General features: G+C 39.7%; 1 protein-coding gene across 10 annotated transcripts in view; it reads right to left on the bottom strand.

Moving 5' to 3' along the window:
* Positions 1-7,414: 7,414 nt before the first annotated feature.
* Positions 7,415-27,081, bottom strand: part of RNF144B (ring finger protein 144B) — a 167,844-nt gene continuing 148,177 nt past the window's right edge. For all 10 annotated transcript variants that reach the window (XM_070244135.1, XM_070244133.1, XM_023624501.2 and 7 more), the window contains 4 exons: positions 17,937-18,141; positions 15,692-15,836; positions 12,242-12,331; positions 7,415-11,079 (listed from right to left, as the gene is read on the bottom strand). In XM_070244135.1, coding sequence (XP_070100236.1) covers positions 10,939-11,079; positions 12,242-12,331; positions 15,692-15,836; positions 17,937-18,141 — 581 coding nt within the window. In that variant the 3' untranslated portion in view covers positions 7,415-10,938. The remainder of the gene's footprint in view (positions 11,080-12,241; positions 12,332-15,691; positions 15,837-17,936; positions 18,142-27,081) is intronic.

The following is a 27,081-nucleotide window of genomic DNA, read 5'->3' as shown; positions in this document are numbered from 1 at the left end:
TAAGAATTAGCTAAACTCATAAAACCAAGTAGAAATACATCTCTCACAGTTTTTCTGCATTCGATCTGGCTGCTCTTTCATTATGCCCTATGAGTAATTTTATTTATTCTCTGCTTTGTTCCAAAAAGGATTTAAGGGTAAGTCCTATGAGTAAGCCTTTCCAAGCTGGCTCCCAGTGAAGATTGATAGCAATTGTACGGAGGATTTAAGATTCAATATACTAATATGTCAAGTAAGAAATCAACAATATAACAGAAAACTTTCAAAAAGCACTTACTCTGTAGAAGATGTAATCACCAAAGTGATATTGAAATTTTTTGATATATAACATCTTTCTCATTTGCTTTTTTTTTTTCTTTCTGTGCAGACACTTTTCTAGAACAGGCCTTCATTAAATAATACCTAGGCCATTGCAGTAGTCACCAACTAGTCCTGCTACTTCCAGCTTTCCCCTTACAATTCAACCAATATACTGCTGTGAGACTAACCCGCTAAAGTGTACTTTTGCACGTCACCCCTCAAGCTCAGAACCCTTAAATGGCCCCCACTGTAACAAGACCCCACCAACTCCTGGGCCTGGCAGTCAAGGCTCTCTCTTTCCTTGTCATTTGCTGGCTCTCCTCTGCCCTCCAAGTGGTTTGCTTAATTAGGCTATTTATTGCTCCCCAAACCACCGAGCTCGCACCATGCTCCCTCTCTGTAATGCCCTTGTCCCCTCTTTGCAATCCTAACAATCTTTCAAAAGATCCAGTACCAACTCTGTAAAGCCCCAACCAAAAAGTGTCAGCAATGTCTATCCTCTTCCAGAAGCTCATAACACATATTTCTACCACTCACTTGGCATTTATCAGGCATGACCTGATACAGTTATTCATCTTTCTTTAGCCCAAGGCGTTCTTTCTCCTAAATCAGACTAAGCCATGTTAGGCAACTAACTGCCACACATTTGTTTGCACAAAGAAGGCACTGAATGCGTACTTCATAATTAGAATGGTAACCTAATAGACTTGACTTCTTCAGTGTGCTCAGCTATAGGCCCACGCTTCTCTACTAGATTTACATGCACCCAGGGGTACACTGTGGGTACTGGAGGAAACAGGATAAAGATGAAGTGTCTTAAAGTTAATTTTACTTAGAGAATTTAAAATATTATCTTGAAAATTACATCAAAATAATATGGAGTAGATTATAATTTTTATATGAATTTTTTTCTTCTCTTTTTTTTTTTTTTTGGAGGAAGATTAGCCCTCAGCTAACTACTGCCAGTCCTCCTCTTTTTGCTGAGGAAGCCTGGCCCTGAGCTAACATCCGTGCCCGTCTTCCTCTGTTTTATATGTGGGATGCCTACCACAGCATGGTGTGCCAAGTGGTGCCATGTCCGCACCCAGGATCCGAACCGGTGGACTCTGGGCCGCCGAGAAGCGGAACGTGCGAACTTAACCGCTGCGCCTCCGGGCCGGCTCCAATTTCTAAATGACTTTTAAAGACAAAATTTAAAAATAAAACTAGAGATGTCAAGTTTTCAATCCTCAGCAGTTCACTTTGGGCAATGCTTCCAGGTCATTTTCTCTTCCTTCCAGGGGTGAATTAGTGCTCTTACACCAGTTGAGGATATTTATGCGGAAACATTTGAGAAATGCCCCGTAGATTATAAATGGAAAATAAGGAAAGAATACACTCATTTCCTTTTTGTTCATCATTTCCGTTTTAAGATGCAATCAACATGCATTTTTGTTTTCATTAAAATAGGTAATAGAAATTAAGTCTGAAGATTTCTTTTAAGTCTTTGTTTGACTTTCTTAGAATATATTTGTGACATCAGACATAAATACTAGAAGTGAGTTTTAGTATGACCACTCTAAAAAGTACTCAAATGTTTAAAGGCCGAAGTGGGAACATTTTGTCGCAAATGGGAGCAATCAGCTGCAAGAATAGCTTATTGAGGGTTTCAAGTAATACATGGAAAAAAACACACGTTAGTTTGAAAATAAAAAAATATATATATTTTTTTATTGAGGAAGGTTAGCCCTGAGCTAACATTTGCTGCCAATCCTCCTCTTTTTGCTGAGGAAGCCTGGCCCTGAGCTAACATCTGTGCCCATCTTCCTCTACTTTATATGTGGGACACCTGCCACAGCATGGCTTGACAAGCAGTGCCATGTCCGCACCCCGGACCCAAACCAGTGAACCCCCGGCCACCGAAGCAGAATGTGCAAACTTAACCACTGCATCACCGGGCTGGCCCCAAAATCAAAATATTTTGGAAATATTCTTTGAATATTTAACTTTTTCTTGTTAGTTTACTGTTTTTGAAATCCAGAAGTAGCTTTGCATTCTGCTTTTGAAAATAAAATGTATTAACTAAGCCTAAATAAAAATTTCTTTGTACTTAAGGAGATGTGCCTATTACCTATCCACCTATCTATCCACTACTCATTCACATAGACACACACTATCTATAAAAACTATCCTATATATCATCCATTAACAACATATACATATGTACCTTCAATTTAATTCAATTCACAGAACATACAAAGTGTACTGGAAACACAGAGAAAAATTTATTAATAACAAGCAACGGAATGTTAAAAAGAACCCTCAGACTGACACACTTAGAATAAATAGTCTATTGTGTGCTTCAAATAAGGATACTGACGTTCTGATGTTTTTAATAGAAGTATTTGAGGAAACACGTCCCTGGAAATTCCCCAAGCAACTGTGTTGTAAGTCTGTTCAGCCATCAAGAGCTGTAAACAAACCGTGACGTTCAGCCATTGTTCTTTGAATTTGCTCATTTTAAATAAGCTGGTAATATATTTCACATGTTTCTGGAATGATCCATAATTTAGCACCGGGAAGCTTTTTCTGGCAATGATGAGTTCCTTGTTTAATAAGGAGAATTTCCCTCGTGCTAACTATTCTCATGTATATGGGGCTCACAGTGGGTGCTGGCGATCTTTCCCATCTTACATAAAAGGTTAGATTTGAACTGGACCTAGAAAACAATCACTTCCAATTTTCTTGATGAGGAAACTGAGGCCAAGATAAATTGTAACTGGTCCAAAGCCACAAGGGACTAGCAGAGCTCTCACCTCTCCCCCTAGTCTTCCATTTCCCGTCAGAAGAACAGCCATTCTAGTCTGAAGCATCTAAAACCTGTGGTCAGGGTCTGTATTCCTGCACTGGGGCGGGAAAGACGGAGAAGTGATGACCTTGACCTTTGGTGCAGGCTCCTCAGGAACAGTCAGCAACTGGTTAACTCGAACTCATTGCTTTAATTGGTCTGACTTGAGTGGAAACACCATCCTGTTCTTTAAACCAGCTCTTGAAAGGAATAGTCCTTCCTGAATCCAACACAAGATTCAATCCAATCCTGAATCTTCTGAAGGTTTGTTTAGAAAGATGAGGTCAGGTTTCTTCTAAGTCCATCTGGGAAAATCTGTCTCATGTAAAGACCACGTGGACCTCCCAAGGACGCCGGCCAGAGCAGGGTTGCTGCTAACGCTTTGGCTATGGCAGGCTCAGCTGAAACTTGAGATCCACAGTTCCCCTGTAGAAAGCTAGATATTGCTTTTAACTCTTCCCCGAGTTTGTGATTTCCTCTAGCTGATACTATTGCGTCTGCAAACTGTTAGGCTTCACAAGGCAGGGAAACAGAACAGCAAAAAGCTAAATTTCCTATTGAAAATGACAAACATAAACATGCTCCCATAACCACTTTAAAATTTAAAATAATAGCAGTCAGGTGCGGCAGAAGAGGAAGTCAAAGAGATCTGACGTATGAGAAGGACTCGATGTGGCTTGAAGACGGAAGGGACCACATGGAAGGCATGAGAAGGAACTGAATTCTGGTAACAACCAGTGAGCTTAGAAGAGAACCCTGAGCCTCGAAGGAGAACACACCTGGCCAACACCTCGATCGTTAGCCCGGTGAGACCCTGAGCAGAGAACCCAGCTACATCATGCTAACCTCCTGACGTACGGAAACTGAGATTAATAAACGTGTTGTTTTAAGCCACTTAAAAAAAAATGAAAATAATGCTAAGAGGTCCTGGGCTGGCTCATACAAGATGTCGGTTCAAATTCTAGTTTTACCACTCACTCACTGTATGACTTGTGTCAGGTCACCCAGCCCCTGAGTCTCATCTCCCATCTGTAAATTGGGGGAGGAGCATATTAATATCTGCTTTCTAGACTAGTGTGAAGAACAAAAGAAAATGTGTTTGAAATTCCTTTGCGCACATTAACGCATCTTGTAAATACAAGTTTTTACAATAAACCTCCTCCCCAAAATCATTGTGTTGATAAGAATTCTGCATTTCTCTCTCCACATATCCTCCATTTTAATTGAGCATGAAATTAGCTAAATATTTATTTTGTGAAATATTTGTGAAACAGCAACATAAAGGAATTTTTTAAATCTAAAAAGACAATATATTTACTGAGAAGGTCACTCCTTCCTCAGCACACATTCACAAGCTTGAAATGTAATTTGGGACCCAATCTCTTAGTGCCCTCTTCTCCTTTGGGAACAGAGTCTGGCTGAACTGGTCACCCCTACTTATAGCTGCAGCACAGTACAATGGCTCCCTCTGCTCTCACCTCCTAACCAATAAAACTTAGAAGCTCTTCAACATTCTCCGTCTCATCTGATCCTCCCAGGCCTGAGCTAAGACAGACAAAATGACACTGCATGATAAATGGCTGGCCCCAGACCACACCACCAGTCAAGAGCAAAGCCAGGCCTGGAACTGAAGCCATCTTATTGCAGAGCTGGGTGTGTGTCCCCCGACCCCACAGCACCTGGAGAGGACACTGCAAGCTTTTTCTGTGCCCAGGGTGACACCAGATTTGCCAGCTATCTCCCAACACTCCAATCACATACCCTTATGGTGCCAAAGTCCCAAGGCCAGGCTGGAATTTGGGACACACCATGCAGGCGGGGTGTGGATTTCTGGACTTGTTTGCTTCTAGTTAAACAAACTGGCTTGGCACCAAAAAATAAGTCCAGACTGATCAATAATCAGAAGTCTCACAACTCACCTCAAGAAAACCTTCTTGTTCATTTTATTTGAATGTATTCAATAGCATTAATGTTAACCACTTATCCACTCCTCCAAAAAGAAGATATACCCCCGGAATCATGCCAGATCATTAAGGAAGCACAAGATAAAATGGCTAATGATAGACTTAATTACCTTCTCCTCAAAAGCCTGAATTCTAGTTTTAACACACAAAAAAAGGAAAGCTGATAAAATTGCACTGATAAAATTGGAAAACACAAAGGCAGATAATGGAATTCAAAGCGCAACTTCTTTATGCACGTCACAAATTCATTCAGTAAGTTCATTATTTAGAGCCTCATTTCTTGCTTTTAAAACCGCCAGTCAACTGATTTATTTAATGAAAGGCCACAAATACAAATTAGAGTACAAGTTAGTAATGTTAATCGGAAAGGATTTGGATCCGAGTTAATTGCTTTGAGTCTTGATTGTAAACATTAAAAGGAAGCTGTGAGAATGTACTTTGTATTTGTGGGGAAGAGGCGAACACTGGTTTCTGGAGTAAGTATACAGATCCAGCTATAATTCTAGTTCCCAAATTAGCAAGGTGGATACACACCACCTAGTTATTTCTCTAATGAAGCATCTTCCGTCTCCTGCCCTCTTCCTCTAGCTGAAGCCCAGGGAGTGACTGGGGTTGATCTCAGGGGTGGCCATCTGCCCTACGCATGTTGTCAGACACACCAACACACCAACTCTCAATGATTTTTTGAAATAATAAATTATTCTCTTACATACACCTCCACTGATACAGAGAATTGAGAGAGGAGTACATTTTCTTGGGACTCACAAAAACTGAGAGTGAAGGAAAGCTCAGAATTACTGACTAACGAAAGAGCATGAAAGTACTTTCAAGGAGTCTGGCATTCTTTTTCTGGCTGCCACTCATCAGTAGTATGACCCCTGGCAAGGCATGAACACAAAACCATTGCTTTCTCTATGAAATGGATCTAATATCTCTCCATTTATCTCATAGGATTGTTCTCAAAAACTCCTTAAAAAGCATATGTAAAAATATATAAATAAAACAATTTTCATTAACTATTTGAAGAAATTTCTTTCTTTCTCATAACGTAGAGTTGGATACTTTCTTTGGAGTCTAAAGAAAAACTAGATTATCTAACAAGTGAAAATAATTGAATTACAGAAAAACCTAATTATAATTCTCCTCCAAATTCACTAGGTTCATAATTTACATTGCAATGAGTTTGCTGCTTAGGGCATTGATTAAAATCACTGCTGTATAAAATGGTTCATTCAATAATTCTTTGGGAATGCAAATTCAAGTTCAGCCAACAATGAGTACATTTCCAAAGTGAAATAATGTTGACATTCTAGGAGATGATTAAGCAAATTAAGAAACCACATAACCCCAGAATGTTTTTAAACGATCTTATTGATTTCTTCAAAACTGAATTAGAAAATGAAATTTGAATTATGAGTCAATTATTAACCTTCATACTCAGGTATCACATTAAAAGCATGTAACATTCAATAAAAAGACATCAACACCAGCACAGGAATGTGAGCTTTCAGTTTTGCAGAAACAGATGTTCCAGTTGTTAGCCAAATCCTGGCACTCTACTTTAGGAGAGTCCTGCCTTGAGTATATTGGTATTCAAATTCAAATGGAAATGACCTTAAGTTAACACTCTAATGTAAATCCTTTCTTTAAATATCATAACAAGGAAACACATTCCTCTAATAGACTTGTGGAAGGTCAGAACTGACCTCAGAGAGCACAGAGTCCAACTCTTACTTTACAGAACTAGTGGCTTTGATGCCTGCCAGCATTTTTTACTAGAAGGGTCAAAGACCTAAATTGTTATTTTTCATTTTTTAGGAGGAAGATTAGCCCTGAGCTAACATCCATCACAGATCCTCCTCTTTTTACTGAGGAAGATTGGCCCTGAGCTAACCTCTGTGCCCATCTTCCTCTACTTTATCTGTGGGACACCTGCCACAGCATGGCTTGACAAGCAGTGCGTAGGTCTGTGCCTGGGATCCGAACCAGTGAATACCAGGCGACTGAAGTGGAGTGCATGAACTTAACTGCCACGCCACTGGGCTGGCCTTGATTATTTCTCTGGATAATGATCAATGCCTGTGCAATGGCAGTGTGGAATATCACACGCACAACAAGAAAGTCTGCAACAAGTGAAGACATTACACTTGCTTCCATTTATTTTTAAGAAACAAGGCAGCAAGAGTTATTTCCATAAATGATATTGCAGACTTGGGTATTTTTTGTCAATTCTGAACCTCGGATTTAATAGCCACTTGGCTCCTGAATGGTAAAATTGAACATGACTAGAAACATGCAACACAACAAAAGTTAACACACTTGATTTCCTGCTCCACATTTATTGGGGCTAGAGAGACTAAAACTGCTATTTTCCTCTCACATAACTGCAAAAATATAATACAACAGCAATTTCTTAAATACATAACAAAACTTTCTGGATCATGATTTCAACATGAGATGTTAATAGCCTATAGATATCAATTGTGACAGCTTGATAAAATGTCATTCATCTAAGGCATTCTGAAATTGTCTTTAAAGTTACACATATGTACATGATTCTATATACACAAAGGCATCCATTCATGAACAGAAAGTCTTTTAGAAGCACTGTGTAGGGAAGGCTAGAGTAACACACATTTAGATTCTGAATAATGTTTAGGAGACAATTTGGGGTTCCAAGCAACAGTCATTTACGTTCAAATGAACATGTAGATTTTCAAACCTGGATAGATAAGATTTTTTGATGCAGGCTACAAGAAAATTCACACTGTGAATTACTCATTTTCCAAAGGCCTCTCTCAAAATGGAGATTTCAAGTCTGGAGCAAATATCCATGGCATGAACAAATAGGATGCCTAAGATTCTAAAATTTGCTTCCATATGGCTTTCCTTCTCACCTCCCTACCTAACAATGGGAGAAAAACTCCTGCAGCGGCTAGAGGCTGTGCCATTACATCCAATGACATTTCTGGATGGGGGGTTATTACATCTAGATTCCAGTTTGGTGAAGGATTTTTGATTTATATTTCAAGCACACTAAACCACTCTAAACATAAAAAGATTTCTGCCACCCATCCAAACATTATTATGTAGACCCATATTTCTTCCTAGTAAGGAAAGAGAATCACTAGGAAAGGTTAAAGCTGACAAACAGAGGAAGGAGACAGATTAAACTCTTTTGCTCGCCAATTATCCAAAATGCAAACATCAGTTTCTGTTATCAAAGTGGTCAGCTCTCTCCTTTATAAACAAAATCTCTAGATGCGCTTGAATCTCGCCCTTTGATGTACCAGAGAGAGATCTGGGTTTAATCTGCCAACCTGTTGATTCTGACCACCTCACACAGGCCAATTCATTTAGCTATTTAAGGAAAAAGTCAACATTTTTCAGGCACTTTGCAACATTTAAAAACTTAAATTATTTAAGTTATTTAAAGTCTACTTGACAAACAACCCTCACTCCCCTATCCCCCATGAAAAAGTAGCTAATTCTGTTACAATATCTCTGTGAGAAGATAAGTTCCTTCCGTTTCGCCAAGGAAATAGCAGAGATGTTTCCTTCCATCTTTACTCCACATTCAGGAGCTCTGCCTCTGAAAACACAGCGTTTTAGGTTTCTTGAAATCAGTCCCTGTTTAAAGATTCTTTGTGAAACCAAGCTCAGAAAGTTTACTAGTGGAGGAGTACACTGCCACTACTGACATTCTTGAGACAAAAATTCAATTTCGGTTGAGTTCCTGTGATCCCCTGAGCAGTTATAAATGCCCTTTACTATAAGGAGGCAGTGTAAGACAAAGCAAATTCTTCAAATACATGTACATTTGTATTCATCCTAATATGAAATACATTGATAGAAGAGGGTACTGATTTTTTTTTTTCTGAAGTGTTTAGAGCTTTGAAGGAAAATAAAGACATTTAACATTGAGAAATTTCTAATAAATGATTAAAAATGTTTTTGGTTGGTTGCCATTCAAAAGTTTTCCCAGAGTTCTCATCTATGTTCTGTACAAACTGGAAATAAAAATGTACACAACCAACAGCTGTACTATACATGTATCAGATATCAATATGTACGTGTGAATTAAAGTTCCTTAAATATACACATCCCCATTTAGGATACATTCCATTACATAGGAAAAGCATCATTCTTTAATAATAGGTCCGGAATAGCAGCAATTTAATAATCTAGTTACCCAGTTACCTCAGAAAGTATAGGTCCTGATAGTTCCTGACGGGATGTCCCTGACTTCAAGGAGAGCTCTCTATCAACATTTTTATGTTCTCATGAAGCACCAGGATACACTGTTAATGGCAATTATGGAATCCTGTCACTGGAGAAAAAGTTACTGTCTTTTCAAAACTCATTTATTCAAAATCTAACTAAAGGTGTGATGGGAAAAGTAAGTCACAATGAGGTGATACAAATCCAAACTGTTTATGATACATAAAGCATTTACATTTTACTTCTTACATATTTTTTGTTGTTGTTTTATCAGTGCCTCGTTCATACGGAAAGTATTCAGATTGCCCTAACAGATGCTGAAAGAGCAATACAAAACTTTGCTGAGAGCTGCTCTGAATTGTTTGAAAATACGTAAACTTGATTATCAATTAGTGTTTTTACAAACTGAGACAGCATGATATCGTTCTAAGTATTGTTTTAAAAGAGTTATGTTTATGAATCTATACTTTTGGGTAAGTTATGAACTTGCAACCAAAATTTACATATATAATACGCAAAAAACCTTTAGGGTGATTTATATTAAACCATATTAGTGATAGAGGGAAAGATAGAATGGCTTTTACGTAAACCTTTATTTTGTGTGTACTACTGGGTATATCCATGCCTGTCCAATGGATAGAAATTCTAGATAGGCAGCAAGTACACAGATTTTAGATGTACATATGGACTTTCGTGTTCACTTTTGGTGTGTACTTTTAGGTCCAATTCTAGATCTGTTGGGTGTATGAACACAGAGCTCAAGAAAGGTTTCTGTTATCTATGACGAAGTTTTGAACCTTGCCACTCTACCCAGACTTCTTATAAAACAATCTTGTAGACTGCAGCTACTGGCTTTAAGAGAAGAGTTTATCACCTTAAAAATGTTACATTTGCCAAGGGAGAGAGACTAAATCAGACCATATTGTTTTACATGCTGCAACCCTTTTACTGGGAAGGGACAACTCCCTCCGCACAGCAGTTTTCTCCTGCTTGAAGCTGAGATCACACGAGGAGAAAACCATTGTGTTTCTGCCAAGTCACTGTGGGAATGCTGGGAAAGCACACCCGGTAGCTGGCAGAGGCAGAGCCACCATATTGACTCCTAAGATAAGCAGCCTGCTTTATAGCTCTTATGAGAATTTTCCCTTAGACAGTCTTATCCCTTCCTCTCCTACGTGGGAGCTTTCCCCCATGTTTCTCATGGTGGTCAACACAGGATATACTGGCTTCTCAGTTGTAATGTATGTTGCCAACCATGGCAACACATTTATTATACTGAATAATCACTCAGGCTCCTTGAATTTGGCTCGGAGTTGAACAGTCCAGTGCGATCCTTCAGATGATAAAATGTTGACGTGTTAGTTCCTCCTCAGCACCTCCAAAGCTTCAACATGCTCCAGAGACACAGCCTGGACTGTAGAACCCGGTTCTCTTTACACAGGAACATACACACTAGTGCTTGGCCTTTTCTGATACTGAAGGTAGGCAGACAAGTTCAAGGTTTGGACACAGAGGCACTTCCAAAGTTTGGCAAGGAGAAGGAGGTGAGTTCACTAAGTGGGGTTTTATCACTGTGCTGTCTCGTATAACCCAGACATCTGTGGCACATGACATGAACAGAAATCTTTAGGTTGTGGATGGGTCATGCTTTTTCTTCTTGCCCCGACAGGACTTACAGACACAGCAGATTATACATGGGGAAGCCAGGAGCAGCAAGGGTGAAGTCACCAAGGCAATGATGCCCAATCCCACAAGAATCCCGACCACCTGGAAATGTAGAAGAAAAACCCATTTTAGCAGTTAAATCTTCCTCTATGTAGACTATACCATCAGCTATAGACTGGATGTTTCTGTCTCCCCAAAATTCATATGTTGAAACTCTAATACCCTATATAATGATGTTTAGAAATGGGGGCCTTTGGGAGGTAATTAGGACACAAGGGTGGAGACCAAATGATGGGATTACTGTCCTTATAAGAAGACACACCAGAGAGCTTGCTTCTTCTCTCTCTGCTTTCTGCCATGTGAGGATACAGTGAGAAGAGCTTCATCTGTAAACGAAGAGAGTCCTCACCAGAACCCAACCATACTGGCACCCTGATTTCAGATATCCAATCTCCAGAACTGTGAGAAATAAATTCCTGTTGTTTAAGCCACCCAGACTATGGTAATTTCTTATAGCAGAACTGACCAAGAGGCCATCTCACACACAAAAAAACAGTTATAATTATGGGCCCCTTTAGTCAGTGCCCAGCAATGCTCTAAACTGGATATAAACCAGGGAGATACCAAGCACTAAATCAAAGATGAGAAGAACAACCCAAATGCTAAATCAGGTTCTGGTGCAAGCTCAGAATAATCGTGAATTGTTGGTGTTGGCTCTCTCTCTACCTGAGTTTCCTCAACAGTCTCATAGGTATGTTAATAATGATTACTAGGCTATTAACACTGACTCCCTCAAAAGGAACATGGCCTTTAATAAATATGAAACACTATTAAAAATAAACCAGACTCCCTTTGAACCTTCCACATAAACACACAATGGTATGTACAGACAGATCTAAGCCCCAGCAGGGACTCAAAGGATTTTAGAGCCTTGCCTTTCACAGCAAATATGCCTTAAAGGGCTTTAGGAAAGTCATTCTAGCATTTTTTCAGGAGGAAAGAACATCTGCCTTCATTCTGCAGGTCACTGTTAATTACTTGGCTCCTCTGGTGCCCTGCCCCCCTACTTATCCCCAAGGGGATTGCACTCATGAATTAACTTCTGGCAGTTGCTCCATTACTTTCCCTAGCCCTGCCCCAGAACTCCCCAGAACCTCCCAGGCTGGGATGGGTAGGTAGGGAATAGAGAGGGGAGGATGAGTGGTGGGCTTTTTAAGCCATCATAAGTCTGGTTTATTTCATGCTCCTTTTGGGATCAGGGTACCTGTGTTCGATTCCACATCACTGAGGCTCTTGAGTGGCCGAGCTTATTCCTACATGGCCCTTTGTCATAATGTCTGAGGAAAATGTCATTCTGAAAAACAGAGAGAGGTTTCAGTAAACATGCAGTTTTGAACTGAAAGATGGACACTAATCACATCAGATCACCTTAGTGGAAGCAAAGGCTCTTTCTGGTGATATTAATGACGGCCTATGGAATTCCAAGCCTGTAATCTTAATCAGTAGTTTTATAAATCATCAAGTGAAAACAGATCATAATCAACAAGGCTCTTGATTGAGTCTAAAAAAGATTAATGACCTGACCAACTATTTTCAAAAGGTAGCTCTAGCAAACAGTGCAATACGGAATGAGAGGACCATGAGCCAGGCAGCTAAAAGGCTATTGCAGTAAAGCAAGTGAGACAAAATGCCAGTGGCTGAGATGGAGAAGAGGAAAACACAGTCATGAGATATTAAGAAGGTAACTTACTAGATGGGAAGGAGGGAGAAGAAATCACAGAGGAGGGGAAAGCCACTGGGTAGGAGGCAGTGGCTTTGTTGAGAGAAGTGACAACATAGAGATGGAGTTGGTTGGGAAGATGATGACCACAGTTTAGATATGTTGAACTTGAGAGAGATTTGAGACATTCAAGCAGTACTGTTCAAAAAACTTCTGGATTTTGGAAAAAAGACTCGGGAATAAGTGTACATGAGGTGGAAGAAATCACAGAAGTAGATGAGATTACCCAGGGAGAGAGTATAGACTGAGAAGCAAAGAGGCTGTTGAAAACAAACGTTTAAAAATGGGTCAAGGGAGAGCCTGGAAAGGAAGCTGAGAAGTGGCCAGAAACATAGAAGAGAAACCAGAAGAGATGGTATCACTGAAACAGAGGTGGTCAAGATTCAAAGGCAGCAGAGAATTTAGGTAAGATGAGGACTGAAGGATCCATTGGATTTTATCCAAAAGAAATCACTCAAAGCCTTGGAAGGGTGTGACTAGGTGGCAATCTGAGTATATTACAATGATTGGAGGTAAGTAAGTGTCAACAACTAGATGTGATTATGCTTTTTTGAGACGCGTGGCGCCAAAATGAAGGAGAGAAATAGAATGGTAGAAGGGGAAAGACCGAGGCTTGAGAAAAGTGTTACTCATTTTTAAATGGGACACTTGAATGTGTGGATATGCTAGAGTAGAGAGTAAAGAGCGGAAGTTGAAGTCACAGGAGAGAGAAGAGATAACTGAGGGACAAGTCTCTGAGGTTCCCAAAGCAGAAGACTGAAAATACCTCATCCTCTAAACAGCAGGGATGAGGACCAAGGCAGGAACAAACTCAGTGCCACAGCCAAACTCAAAATCACTGTGGTGTCTGTCTCAGGCTGGGCTTTTGGACAGTCGCTCTTCTCCTAGGCCCATGCTCTAAAACTTTCCTATAAACAAAGATCAACACCTCCATCTGACATCGAACACTCGTCTACAGAAAAACATCATTACCAACAGGCCAATACCCCCGGGTAAAAACCGAGAAAATGAGATCTCAAAAAACAATGACCAGAAAAAGATGTAGACATTTAACATCTGCTCCATTTCATCTCGAGACCAGAGCAGCACAAGTGACAGAACAATGTGTTCCTTGCAACACCATACCCCAAACATATTTCAGCCAAGGGATGGAGCGATCTGGTGCACATATTTACTCCCTTCACTCTTGCCTCCTAAAGAGAACCTCATGGGCTTGGCCTCATTGTGGATACGAACCCAATTAATATTCTGATTAAACCTGAAGGAAAACAAAAAAGATTTCTTTCATTTGTAAAGCATGTACAATCAGTCATATCCTCATCCAGAATACCACTCATTTGGAACGATGAGAGGTCTCAAATATCAAACATAATTGTAATTCAAGGGGTTATGATAAACAAATTTTTTTTAAAGAATGAAAACATTTCTTTCAACCTGCGTTGCTGAGCTTCTGGGGCCTAAAATGTCAATTTTCTTCTCCTCAGTTTATGCCTCTTCTTGAAACACTGACATCCAGCTGATTAAGCTTCTTGCTCCTGGATATCATCTTAAACAGCTTAACTCATTTTCAGGTAAAAGTCAGGCATGTGGTGGCCAGGATGCATCCCATATTAACCACACGCTCACTCGCTGAGGGTGTATGATACCAAAGCACGACACAAATTATTTATCGAATTGAGGCAAACTAAGCAACTAAAATGAAAAGCTGAGAAGAGAGTGGTCATTCAACCATGACTGAGGATTTACACTGATATGGACATATTTTAAAGGTCCAAATTGCCAAAATAGGGAATATCTACAAATAACTTATGCTACCCCAAACTTTAAAACATTAGAATTGAAAACCATAGATTTCTCACCAATCCTTCACACTACCTTTTAACTCTGAGGTTACCACTAGCCTTAGCACAGGACTGAATGAAACTGCACCTGAACTTGAGAAGACATGCTTCCTGAAGGGTGAGGAAAAAGAATAATTAGACTACACCCCTTTATCTGGGAAGGGGAGCTTGACAATACAGTAGCAATACCGCTGTCAGGCCAAACAACGAGATGGTTATTTAAGAGTCACCATTGCCTTGAACGGCTTTTTTCTTAAATTCAAAAAGAGGAAAACAACCTAATTGTGGTAGGCAGAATAATTGGTCCTGTAAAGATGCCCATGGCCTATCCTCCAAAACTTGTGAATATGTTACCTTACATGGCAAAAAGGATTTTGCAAATGTGATTAAATCAAAACCCTGAGATGGGGAAGAGTATCTTGTATTATCCATTGGGCCTGATCAAATCACATGGGTCCTTAAAGGCAGAGAAGCTTCCTGGCTGTCATGTCAGAGGGAATGACTCTGGAAGCTATGACTATGGAAGAAGAGTGAGAGAGATGCGATGTTGCTGCCTTTGAAGATGGAGAAAGGGGCCACAAGCCAAGGAATGTAGGAAGCCTCTAGGAGCTGGAAAAGGCAAAGAAATGGATTCTCCCCCAGAGGCTCCAGAAAGAATGCAGCCCTGAGGACACCTTGATATTAATCCAGTGAGACCCATGTCATGTCAGACTTCTTATGTACAGAACCAAAGGTAATAAATTTGTGCTGTTTTAAGCCACAAGTTTGTGGTAAATTGTTATAATAGCAATGTAAAACTAACACACTAATAGCCCTTTACATACTAGAATGAGGGAATGACCAAAAAGCAGGAAATGTCCTAAAACAAAAATTTGTCTTTACAACTAAGGTGACACATCTAAGGTAATCAGGGAGAGGTTTTATAGATATCTAAAACAGCAGGCTCAGAAAGTCTCATTAAGAGACACAAATTTCTTTTGCAGGACAAAAATAGCCTCAATGTTTTAAAAGGAAAGCCTGTAGGATACTGGCTTCTGCACAGATCCGATATGGAGAAAGACCATCAGAGAAGACTCTTCCAAGGGGAACTTACGTCCAGGTTCTGGAGACAGTACCAGCAGAATGTGTGCTTGCAGTTTTTGCACATCATCTGAGCGCAGCCTTCGTTGCGTTCAATATAAACTCGGCAAACCGGGCATTGCTTAATGGGGGCTTCTGCATCTGTCCCGAAGAGGGCCCTAGAAACAAAACGGATGAAAATTATAGGGTGGGGATTGAGAACGCTGCCTGACTTTTTAAAAAGCTAGGACCACAAGGGTGTACACTAACCAGAGCTGTGGGAAGAGCGGGCTGACTCTAATTAATTAAATAGTTAAAGAATGCCCTTCTGGACTCAACTTTATGGTCAACTGAATTCCCAGCGCCCCTGATGGGTGGGTAGTGAACTCTTCGTTATTGCTGCTTAATTCACTTCTGAGGAAAAGGGTGGAGGTAAAAATAGAAGAGATACAGATTATTAGTGGTTCAGATAACTCAAAATAAAAAAGAACCCTAATTTATTTATCATTGGCTTTGCGTGAATAATATAATTGTATTTTCCACAGCTGATTTAACTCATTGTTTTGCCAAATTATTATTTTATTCCCTGAGCACACACTGCCTGAATAAAAAGGACAAGAAGTCTGTTGTACAGCATAAAAACTAGCTCAGGACCTAAGGGGCATAGATGATCTAATGACCTGTCCAAATACAGTCATGCACCATATAATGACATTTCGGTCAATGACGGACTGCGTGTGTGACAGTGGTCCCATAAGATTAGTACCATATAGCCTAGGTGTATAGTATGCTATACCATCTAGGTTTGTGTAAGTACACTCTATGATGTTCACACAATGACTAAATTGCCTAACGACATATTTCTCAGAATGTATCCCCTTCAAGCAACGAGTGACAGTCAACAAATAGAGGAGGCTGGGGGAGTCAATAATCAATTCTATAATACAAATGCCCAATTTCATTGAAAAGACCTGTTGCAAACAGATGAATAGGCCAGCACAGTCTCACAGCCTAAAGGAGAACAGAAAATAGGCGAACAAATTGGGGTGAAAAGGAGGGCTTGGTGAGCCATAGCACTGGGTCGCACTTTAGTTCATCAAAACCACCACTCAGCACACACAGACATCAGGTTCGCAAAGTATTGTCAAATCTACAATGGTATTTGGTACTCACAATAACCTTATATAGCAGTGGGACAGTTACTATTCTAATCCTCCCTTTTTTTCAAATAGAGAAACAGACTCATAGAGGCTGAGTGACTTGCAGGACATCACACAGATACCAAGTATTAATGTTAGAACTCAATCCTCTCTCCTGTGGGATCTTTACGTTGTCCTGTGATACCTGAAGACCTTACTGCCATGGCAGGGAGAACATACAAAGCACTAGCTAAGAGGGCACGTGCCTGCCACGTGTATTAGAGCTTTTTTTCCTCTTGATTTGTTTGGTCTGAGATTCAAGCACAGTCTCACAGCCAGGTAGCGTTACTGCTCCTGAAGAATGGTTCTACACACTCTGAGGGCGCTGGGTGATTAAGCCAACTGGACTATAACACTGGTATTTCTGTTCTTGCCGCTGCAGAACAGCCATAGCCTCAAGCAAAGCAAGGGATCAAACACAAAGGTCTCTCACTCTGGGCCCTGCTGTTGCCATAAAACCCTCCATACTGGAAGGTAACAGATTTAATTGCCTCTCATCGTAACAAATCTCAACCTTGGCACCATCTTTTCAGAGCATAAACGTATTGAGAGATAAGCTCTTTTTCTCAAGCACCTATAAATTTAGCACTGTGCTACACTGAAGGGCTATTGCTTCTATTGCTGTGTTCTCTCTGATATGATTGGCACACCTCAGAAGCCAACACTTTAGTCACGTAAGAAAATAATCTCTGCACCACTCTGCAAGCAGGAAGAACGAGGTATGTCCATAGGAGATGGTTATGGCACCTGAGCAAATTGCTCTGGACAAGCCATGACTTCCTACTGAGAATCAGCAGACCATGTGCCTCTCTACCTAAAGAGAAATCAAAACTCATAGAAACCCTAACTTCGGCAGTATCTGGAAGATTCTCTGGTGGTAAATAACTAAAATCCTTTAGAAATGCTTTTTGGTTATTCTTTGTTAACAGCTTACCAATTCGGAGACACTTCACAGGAAAGTTCTGTAGGAAATAACTAATCTCTAAATTCCATCTCAAGATAACTTCTTCTCCATGCAACATCTTTGGGGTTTCTAAGAAAACTAGTGAGTAATCCCAAAGACAAAGTTTCTTTTCTTACCCATGCTCTGTTGGCAGGACGATAGGTTGACTCTCTCTACAGGAGACCTCTGCATGCCAGACATCCTTGCAACATGAGCAGAACTTCAGGTGGCAAGAAGGGCACTCCACCAGCACAGGCTGTCCTGGGTCACTTGATGCAACGGGGCACACTGTCTGACAGTCTGCCACGGGACACCATGTTCGGTAGGGGTCCAGGTGAACTTCTAAAGCATAAAGAAACAAAATGTGATGGTCTATCTATCTTTCATTCAAGCCTGAGGCTTTCTCCCCTTCAATTATACTTGTATAGGCTAACACCTATGGAAGCTTAGTACAACCAATGGTGGTGATTTCTACTATTGGTCTTTGTATGGATGCAAACTTACAAGGTCACCCAGCCCTGCCACATTTCTCAAGTAGGTACTAATGGAATAGGCCACCATGACTTCATGAATAGATAAGGAACATTCTCACCAACCAAAATTTGCAATTCTTTTGGAATATTTCTCACCTTCCAGCACTCATAACAGGCAAAAGTCTCTAGTCAATTCTACTATTATTTTAGGTACTGGCTTGGAGGAAAATTGGGCTGGAAGGCCCTACCAGAGCAAAAGAAAAACAAAATTCACAAAAGACTTTGTGCTTTCAGGCACTGAAAAATAGGTAGTGAGGTTTCTTCTGTCATTCAGAGGGAAACTAAAGATCAAGGAAGAATCAAGCAGTTTAGGGACCAAACAATGTCTGGTGTCGCTTAGCCAAGAAGTCAGATTAGCTGTCAATCAATATTCTAGTTAGGGACAATTTGTAAAAGACCTACATGATCTAAAAACAAACGGTAAGAACTTTCACAATCCATAAAATGACTGTCAGTCGTATACTGCATTGGCTCGATTCATGCGGCATGCAGGAAAGAAGACACGGTTGGGGGGTGGACAACTGTCTTTCTATTCAAGTGTGTATAAATCTTGTTCAGTTTTCCATTTTCTATTCAACAACAGACTCTGTGTTCTTGTCATCTAATATGACCTTTAAGGGAACATATCATGTGAAAAATGATGTTATTTGAGGGGTAGAGTAGCCCTTTTTTCTCTGAACTAATGTATTTTGCAAAGTTTGAACTGATGAGATTCTAGCCTTAAATATCCTAAGGCTTGTGATTCTTAGAAATTTCAGGGGAGCAAGCAAACAAACCCAAAGGGTAGTACAAAGAACAAATGAAGGTATTAAATATGAGCTTAGTTTTAAAGGCAATAATTTTACAAATTCAGTATCAGGGAAAAAATGTCTGAATTGTTCTAGTAAACACCATCTCCATTAACGTCTCACCTAGAAAATGCAACAATTGGATCTATGCTTATTATGGGTTTTCATTCAAAAAGAGCACCCTTAAACATACTTATCTAATCACTCTGGGGAGCAGGGGTTAGGTAACGATGGGCTAAATATAACCAGAGAAAGGGAAGCCTATGATTCACAGATCCTCAGACCCTAAGAGAGACAGACCCTCTAAGATCCCTAAAACTCTGAGACAGGCTAGTTAGAAAGTCAAGGGGAGAGTGACACCCATATGCCCCAAGGTCTTAACCTTTTATTTCCTACACCATTTATATTTTCTTCCAAACTCTTCTAACTGCTTCACAAATACTAAGCCCAAAGATCTGAAGCCTAGTATGTAACTTAGAGCTAAGGGCTCCCACATCAAATATCTACCTACCATCCATTCTGCATCACAGATCTTTTAAAAGTGTGATGATAAAGAAGGGAAAGGAAAGGAAAGGACAGTTAAGACACATATTATAGTTAAAATTTATGGCATCACTACTGATCACCTTAAAAAGATACAAGGATGCAACTTGTCCTCATAACTCCAATCAATTAAAATTATTTGGTAGATGTTCTGACTTGCTTGTTCCTACCAACTTATTTCAGGTATCTGGAATGGCACAATAGATACAGAAACAGTAAATATGGGAGCAACTATAGATTTCGATGAATTCCTATAAAGAAAGGACCTTAGTATGCAGTGTGGCTATGACACAAGAGTCCAAAGGAAAAGCAAAGGAAGAGTCTGAGCCACAGAAAACAGTGATCTTTTGAACTTTTCCCTACTATGACAGTACATAAATGACCATGTACACGAGAGTAGAGGAAGGGGCAGAAGAGAGACATTATAGCTTCCTACTTATTTCTTTCACTAGAAGTCTTGTTCTTTGGGGATAGCTTATAGAGTTTAACTAACACCAAAAGTGGAGTTACTGTGAGATAGATTTTGACTCTATCCAGAAATGAAATTGGCTACTCTAGCGAACTCTACTCTACTCAATATCTATCCCAACTCCTTTCAACTCTCCTCACTGAGAAGACTTGCCTATCTCTATAGAGGTGGAACATTCCAGAAATTTGCTTTCTCGGCCTTCCTTGCAGCTGAGGCTTGGGCATGTGACATAATTCTGGCCAATGGGAGGAAGGGGAAAGTCCACCAGGGGGCTTCTGGAATAGGACGTCCTCCTTGATACAGGGAAGAAACACCCTTTGGTCTTTCTGCCTCTGAACACAGCTGTGTGAAGTTACGATGCTTGGGCCATGACAACAATCCTGGAACTCTGAGTGAAAGCTAAGTGAGTTAGAGAAGTTGAGCTGCTGAATCAACCAAACCTGGGACAGCTTACCTCTGGACTTCCTGTGTGAGAGGTAATTCAATGCCCTCGCTGTTTTCTGTTCCTTGAAGCTAAAAGCATCTTCGTTGAAGAGGTTACCTCTAGTAATAGTGAGCAAATCCCCAGTTCAAACAAGGACTGCTCCTCTCATGTGGCAGATATTTTATAAAGAGGATTAAAGCACCATGTCCAAGAGGACCTTTAAAGTCTTTTCCAACCCACTGATTTTATCATTCTATATTCTAAATCCATGAGGCACATGGAAATGTCTGTATATAAATAGAAATAAAATATATACCACATACATTAGCCTGTAGAAAACCTTATCGACCATAACAAAAATTTATTTTTATTATTCATTAACTTTTTAAAAAAGTTAACACACTATTCCAGATCAATAAGGTTTTTATGTATGTTAGTAGACAAATAATGTACATCCATATAGTTAAACACAATGGAGCTTTAAAAAAATAAGGTAAATCAATGTGACAATATGGAGAGCTCTCTAAGATATGTCAACAAAAGTAGATTGAAGAAGAGCAGAAATGAACTACGTTTATAAAAACATGTATATATAGAAATATGTTTTAACATTTCCAGGAGAATATCTAAGAAACATAACAACAGTTGCCCTTGAGTAAAGGGCAGGAGGGTTGGCGGAGGAGGCAAAGATTTGCTTTATTACTAAACTTGAATTTTAAAAAACCTGAACCAATACAACTTTTATAATTTTTAAAAGCTAGTTTAAAAAGGCTACTTTCAACGTGGCATACGAACAAGACAACTTATAAAATAATTCTGCAACTAAGCTGTCCTCTGGAAAATCATTCACTTTTTATAGCATTGAAACATATTCAAATTTCCCCTTTGTGTGACCTTCTTCTCCAGATACATAAATAACTCTTGTTCTATGCTTTTCCTTCCCTCTAAAAAATCCCCTCTCTGCTTTACCAAGTCATGGCCTATCTATCCATTCTTAAAGGACCTACTTCCTTGTGCTTGTCTTCATTTTGGCGTCACAGAATCCACATCTTGTTCATTGCTGTTCTCTGTGCATTTCATGGAGATGAGCTTTCTCTTTTTAGATTGCAGGCAAGGGCTATTTCTGTCCTATTTGTGTGCTCCATGTACCTGACACAGTGCTGGGATGCTACCTATTAATTTAAAGCAGTAATTCCTGGGTTTTTCAAAAGCAGAGATATACTCCTCTGCAAACAATGGACTTATAATACCATCTTGAATTGCCTTGCACTGGAATTTATTTTCCATTCTCTTCTGGTGCTCTCATCAACAGACGTGCATAGCACACTAAAATCATCCAACATCAGTCCTCGTGTTCAAAGTATGCTATGATCTATATTAGACCATACATCTCCACCCACCTCAGTTAGGGCTCTCTGCATTTGGAAAGATGTCAACTTGGCAAAACACGAAACTTTACATATAGTACTTTCAAAATTGAACCTCCTTTATGAAGTGTCACTTATAAATAAGGGCAACAATAAAAAATTTTTCTAACATTAAAATAAGTAATAATTACCCCTTCTAGAACCCTACTGTCCTATACCTAACATCCACTTTACTTCATATCTAATTTCAATCCTTGGACGAGTGATCCACATTCACTGATTCTCATTCGTATCCTTTCATAGCCTCCTTAAGTCTTTAAAATAAAGTTTTAACTTTCAACACATTAATAAATTGCTCTCTGAAAGTTACAACTAACATCCCTCTAGTCACATCCAGTAAATGTTTCTCAATCCATTCTCTGTCTGATACTTTTCTTGTAACTCTATCCCCGTGGGTAAGGCACTGCCCTCTCTATTTTCTTCCCACAGTCCTCCTCTCTCCTTTATCATCAAAACTGCCTCCTTTGCTCCCGTCTATCGATGGTACCTAAGACTTAGTCCTAGATTTCTCCCACATTTTACTTATTTATAGAACTCATGCCATGACTAAGCTTCAATTCTCACTTTAATTAGAACTGTTCCAAACTTCTTTTTCAAGCCTGACCTATTGTGATGATAAGACTGAAAATTAGGCAAATGTCTATGATTCATTGTGCATTCAACAAATGACTGATTTCAGGTACTTGTTAGAGGCTCCGGGCCTATGAAGATGAAAAATAGAGGCTTTGCTCCTCAGAAATCTCACAGTATGAAAAGGGAAAGAGACATTTAAAACAATGTGATGTAAAAAAACAAGCAATGTAATAACTGACAGAGCATCCCACAAGATAAGAAAACGAAATTGTTGACAGGTATCCGTGAGCAGATCTTAGGGGTGGAGGTAAGGAATATTTAATACACAGAAAGTTTTTTAAATACAGAAATATTTTAATGTACAGAAAGTTTTTTACCCACAGTGAAGCTTCCCCTTTTAATCAGCTCTAAAATCAAGAGGTAAAACTGGTCTGTCCTGATCACGGTGCAAAGCAGATGACACACGCTGAGATGAAACACAAAGAGATTAAGTTAGAAAGAGCTAAAGCATCACATAAACAGAGATTTAAAAAAATTAAAATTCCCTGGAATAGCAACTCTGTAGGCAGCCAGAGTCTGGAAGGTGTAAAAGTGAAAGAACGGTCTCCCTCCGGATATCAGAAAAAAGGTTCTGTATTTAAAGGAAACCCCGAGCAAGGACACCAACAGCCATGTCCTGAGTGGCTCTTGCCAGCTCACAAGAACCAGCTGCATCTCTTCCCAACTCTTCATTCAGAGACATCACACTGGTTACTTGAAATTAGCCATGAGGAAAGTATTTACACCACAGAAATTAGCAAACACTATACATCAGACCCCTTTCTTCCTGCGAAAAAATCTGAGAGTGAACAATACATAAATATATAACCTACTCCAGCACAGACAAGTGTAAAGCACAGAGTGGGCAGGTAAACAACAGAACTTAGCACAAAAAGAAGAGAAATCAAAACCGGAATAGTGACAGTCTTTCAGCCGTGTTTTCTGACCCATCTTTCCACTTCCTGAACATCCGATATACAGACAGGTATTTATACCTCAAGTAACACTCACATATACACATCTTCTTCTTCTAAGAGTATTTGGTTATATGTTCTAGTTTACTGTTCATTAATTGCTTCTTGTATATTGTCTGGGATCTTGAACTCCAGTGAGAGTTACCCTAGAGGACAGGCTGTTTCTTCCACCTACAACCACAGCATGTCACAAGTAGATATTTCTGGATCTCCTTGCCAGGCTTCCAAGCATCCCTCACCACACCAATCAGGCAGGATGCACCCAGTGCATTCCTGTCCACCCCAGCAGATCAAAATGTTTCCCTTTATAAAACAGAGGGTCAGGGGAGAAAACAAAGATTAGATATCTACTAATTTATACCAATTACTTCTCTCAAACAGAGCCCCCCTCTCCCATCAGCTCCCTTCTTAAGTAATATAAATAAAAAGAAAGCACTGCTAGTTAAAATCGGACATGATTAAAGCCTGGAGAAATGTCCATCACTATGGGAGGCACCCACAGGAGCAATACAGTATCATTTGTTTATGTAATGTTGGCTTTTGGGCACAGATGTTTTTTACACAGGTTTTGAGCTTGACCTACGGCTTTTCAACACTGCTCCGGCTATGTAAGATACTTGCCAAAGGAGTTGTGCCATTGTCTTCTTGATAAACCACTAAAAGCAGAGTAAATAGCTATTCTAAGGGAAAGAGACAAATCTAGCCAAATTCCAGAAAGTCCTCTCAACTTTCTATTTCTATGTTAAAGAAAGGAGCAGAGTAAGTTAACAAGGCCTTAAGGGTGGAACATTCAAAGGAGTAGTAACCCAATTTCTCTTACTGGAGAGATAGACAGGACTGAAGAGATTTACTCCTTGTGGTCAAACAGCCACACACAGGTCTTCTATAGAAATTCATGAAGGACATTTCTGAATGAGAAGAAAAGGTATATTGGTGCCTCTGAGCCTGAAGGCCCAAAGAATACTTACATAACTTGTTTTTCTATCAGCCTTCTCTATTTTTCATTCATGACAGAGACCCTTCAGCTCGAATGCATACTTTCCACTCTTTCAACTAACTATTAATTTGCTTAGAACTGCTAGAGGTAAGCCTTTAGGATTGTTACATTTGTGAGAATCAGATGACACTAGCAAACATTAGTTCTGCTTTTGATGGTTATTCACAGCTGTACATTTTTAGAAATCACATTTAAGTCTATAGGTTGAACTCCTTATAAGCAGCTAATCTACACATGATTTTGATCTGGAAGATTTCCAACTTTTATCCAAATAATGGAAAAGAAGAGATTTACACATGTAATAAAGCTGCCCAATTTTACGAGGAACTAAGTGAGCAGAGGGAAGAGTCATAGGAGGTAACTGGGGAACAGCAGTCAAGGGCCTGGTCACAGATTAGGAGGATAAGGCCTGAGCATGATGAGAAGCCACTGGAAGGGGGTGCCACTTTGATCAGGGGGCTGCCATGAGATGATTCCCATTTTTAGAAGATCACCCTGTCTATCTTCTAGCCAGAAAAATGGATGGTAGCAGAACAAAGTGGCAGCAGAGAGATGGGTTAGGAGGCTATTGTGGTGATCCAATCCAAGATGATGCCTTGGATTACAGGTTAGAAGTGGAAGCACTGAAAATCTGGAGCACGCTTTGAAGTGAAAACTATCAAGATTTCCTAGTAGAGATGCACTTGGATGCAATCATCCCAGTTGACAACCACTGACCTAGAAAGATGCCTGGAACAGGGTATTCATTGAATAAATGAATGAAGCAACATAACAGAAGAGTAAGAAACAGTATCTGTGATCAACTCCCTATGGTAATAAAAGATAATGACAGCATATATGGCAAGGTTCTGTATTGTTCGGTCCTGCATTCAGATATTTCTGAAGAACAGAAACAAATGCCCAGAGAGATTTTTGCAAGGGCATACTGGAGCCTCCTGGAGAAGGGCTTCCTCCATTGGTACAGGGATCCAGACATAGAAGTCCAGCCAGACTATACTAAAAAGGTATCTGAGCACAGCATGACATCTGTCTTTCAGATTGCCCTTCAGCCCAGCTCCTAGAAGAGCAGCTACAAATACAAGTTAATAGAAGCTAAAAGACTTGTTTTATTTTTTAAAAATTATTATAATTCCAATATGCCATTAAGAGCACAATTTTGCTTTATATACCTCAGGTACAGAGTGTACCACAAGCGGAGCCAAGAGGCCAGATTGGTAGAAAAGGAAAAAATGCTGAAGGGGCATCAGATACTGGCAGCCGTGGCAGCTAATAGGACTTCCCAGAACCCAAGCCAAAAAGGAACAGACTGGTGGACACCAGGTGGTAGCCACATCGCTATCACATGAGAAAGCTGTCTTCTCTTTCTCTCCTCCACACCATCGATCTGAGAGGAGTTTGAGAGGAAGCAGGGCCCCACAGGGTTAGTGGGAGACTTTAAAACATTTATTATTATTATCGTGCATTCAATTCTACCTCCTGGCTTTTGGCCTAGGAAACACAGTAATTACGGAGATAAACAAAAAGCCCAATTACCCAAAATGTTTAAGGTTTGGTTTCTTCCCCTTTCAAATTTCTATTCCAAAGTTGGAAAAAAATAAAGTAATGCATAGTCAACTATTTCTTCTGCATTGGCGCTGATGAAAGCTTCATGTGGCTTTGAGATGGGGAAAAGTTCAAAAATCCAGAAAAAGAGAAACCAGGGATCTGTGTAAATCAGCCCACAACTAATAGCGCGCCCAACACTTTAACATGAATATGACTGAGGAGTGATTAATTGTACCACACTATCATCAGAGATAGACAAATTCACAGACTTGAAGTGGAATTTACTTATGAAAATCAGAATTGATTGCTGAAGTAAAGCCCCATGACTATTTGATCTTAAGACTTTGCTTCTTCATGTAAATTTTGTGAGGAAGGAAATGCTATTTAAAACTATTTTCCACTTCTGTATTCCAACAATTATTGGGAAATAGAAATATTGTAAGAAAATAAAACTGCCATGAGACCTAAAGATCACGTCTGACCCCAGTGATTGTTTTCAGTTTTCAAAAACTGGACTGAAGCCTCTCGGTTTTCCACCTGGAACTATCAGCATTAGATATGTAGGGTTTTCTTTTCTATTCTCTTGCATATTCTCTCAACTGACAAGAGTGTTTTTCTGCCATTCTCTACCATTGCAAGACTTTGCCAAAAAAGACATCACATGAATGTTTATTATTAAAGGAAACACCATGCACCCAAGCTAATTTAATTATCAGCTGAAATAAATCAAATTGTTTTAACTTTTATGATCCATTGCATTTTGAACTATGCCAAAGTGAACTTGCTTTCTGATATCGCAAAGAACGAAGGTCTTATGCAGACAGTTAAAATGCAATTAAACTAATCTGATCAGAATAAATCTGCTACAGTAAATATACTCAAACAGAGGTGGCCATCCGTAGAGGGGTTACTCTCAAGGCAGTTGAAGAGAACCATAGAATTTCAAATTTGGAAACAACTTTTGAGGTTA

This window comes from Equus caballus, chromosome 20 (genome assembly GCF_041296265.1).
Source record: "Equus caballus isolate H_3958 breed thoroughbred chromosome 20, TB-T2T, whole genome shotgun sequence".
NCBI classification, from domain to species: Eukaryota; Metazoa; Chordata; class Mammalia; order Perissodactyla; family Equidae; genus Equus; species Equus caballus.
The sequence above is the reverse complement of the archived record's forward strand: the minus strand, read 5'-3'. Positions and strand labels throughout refer to the sequence as shown.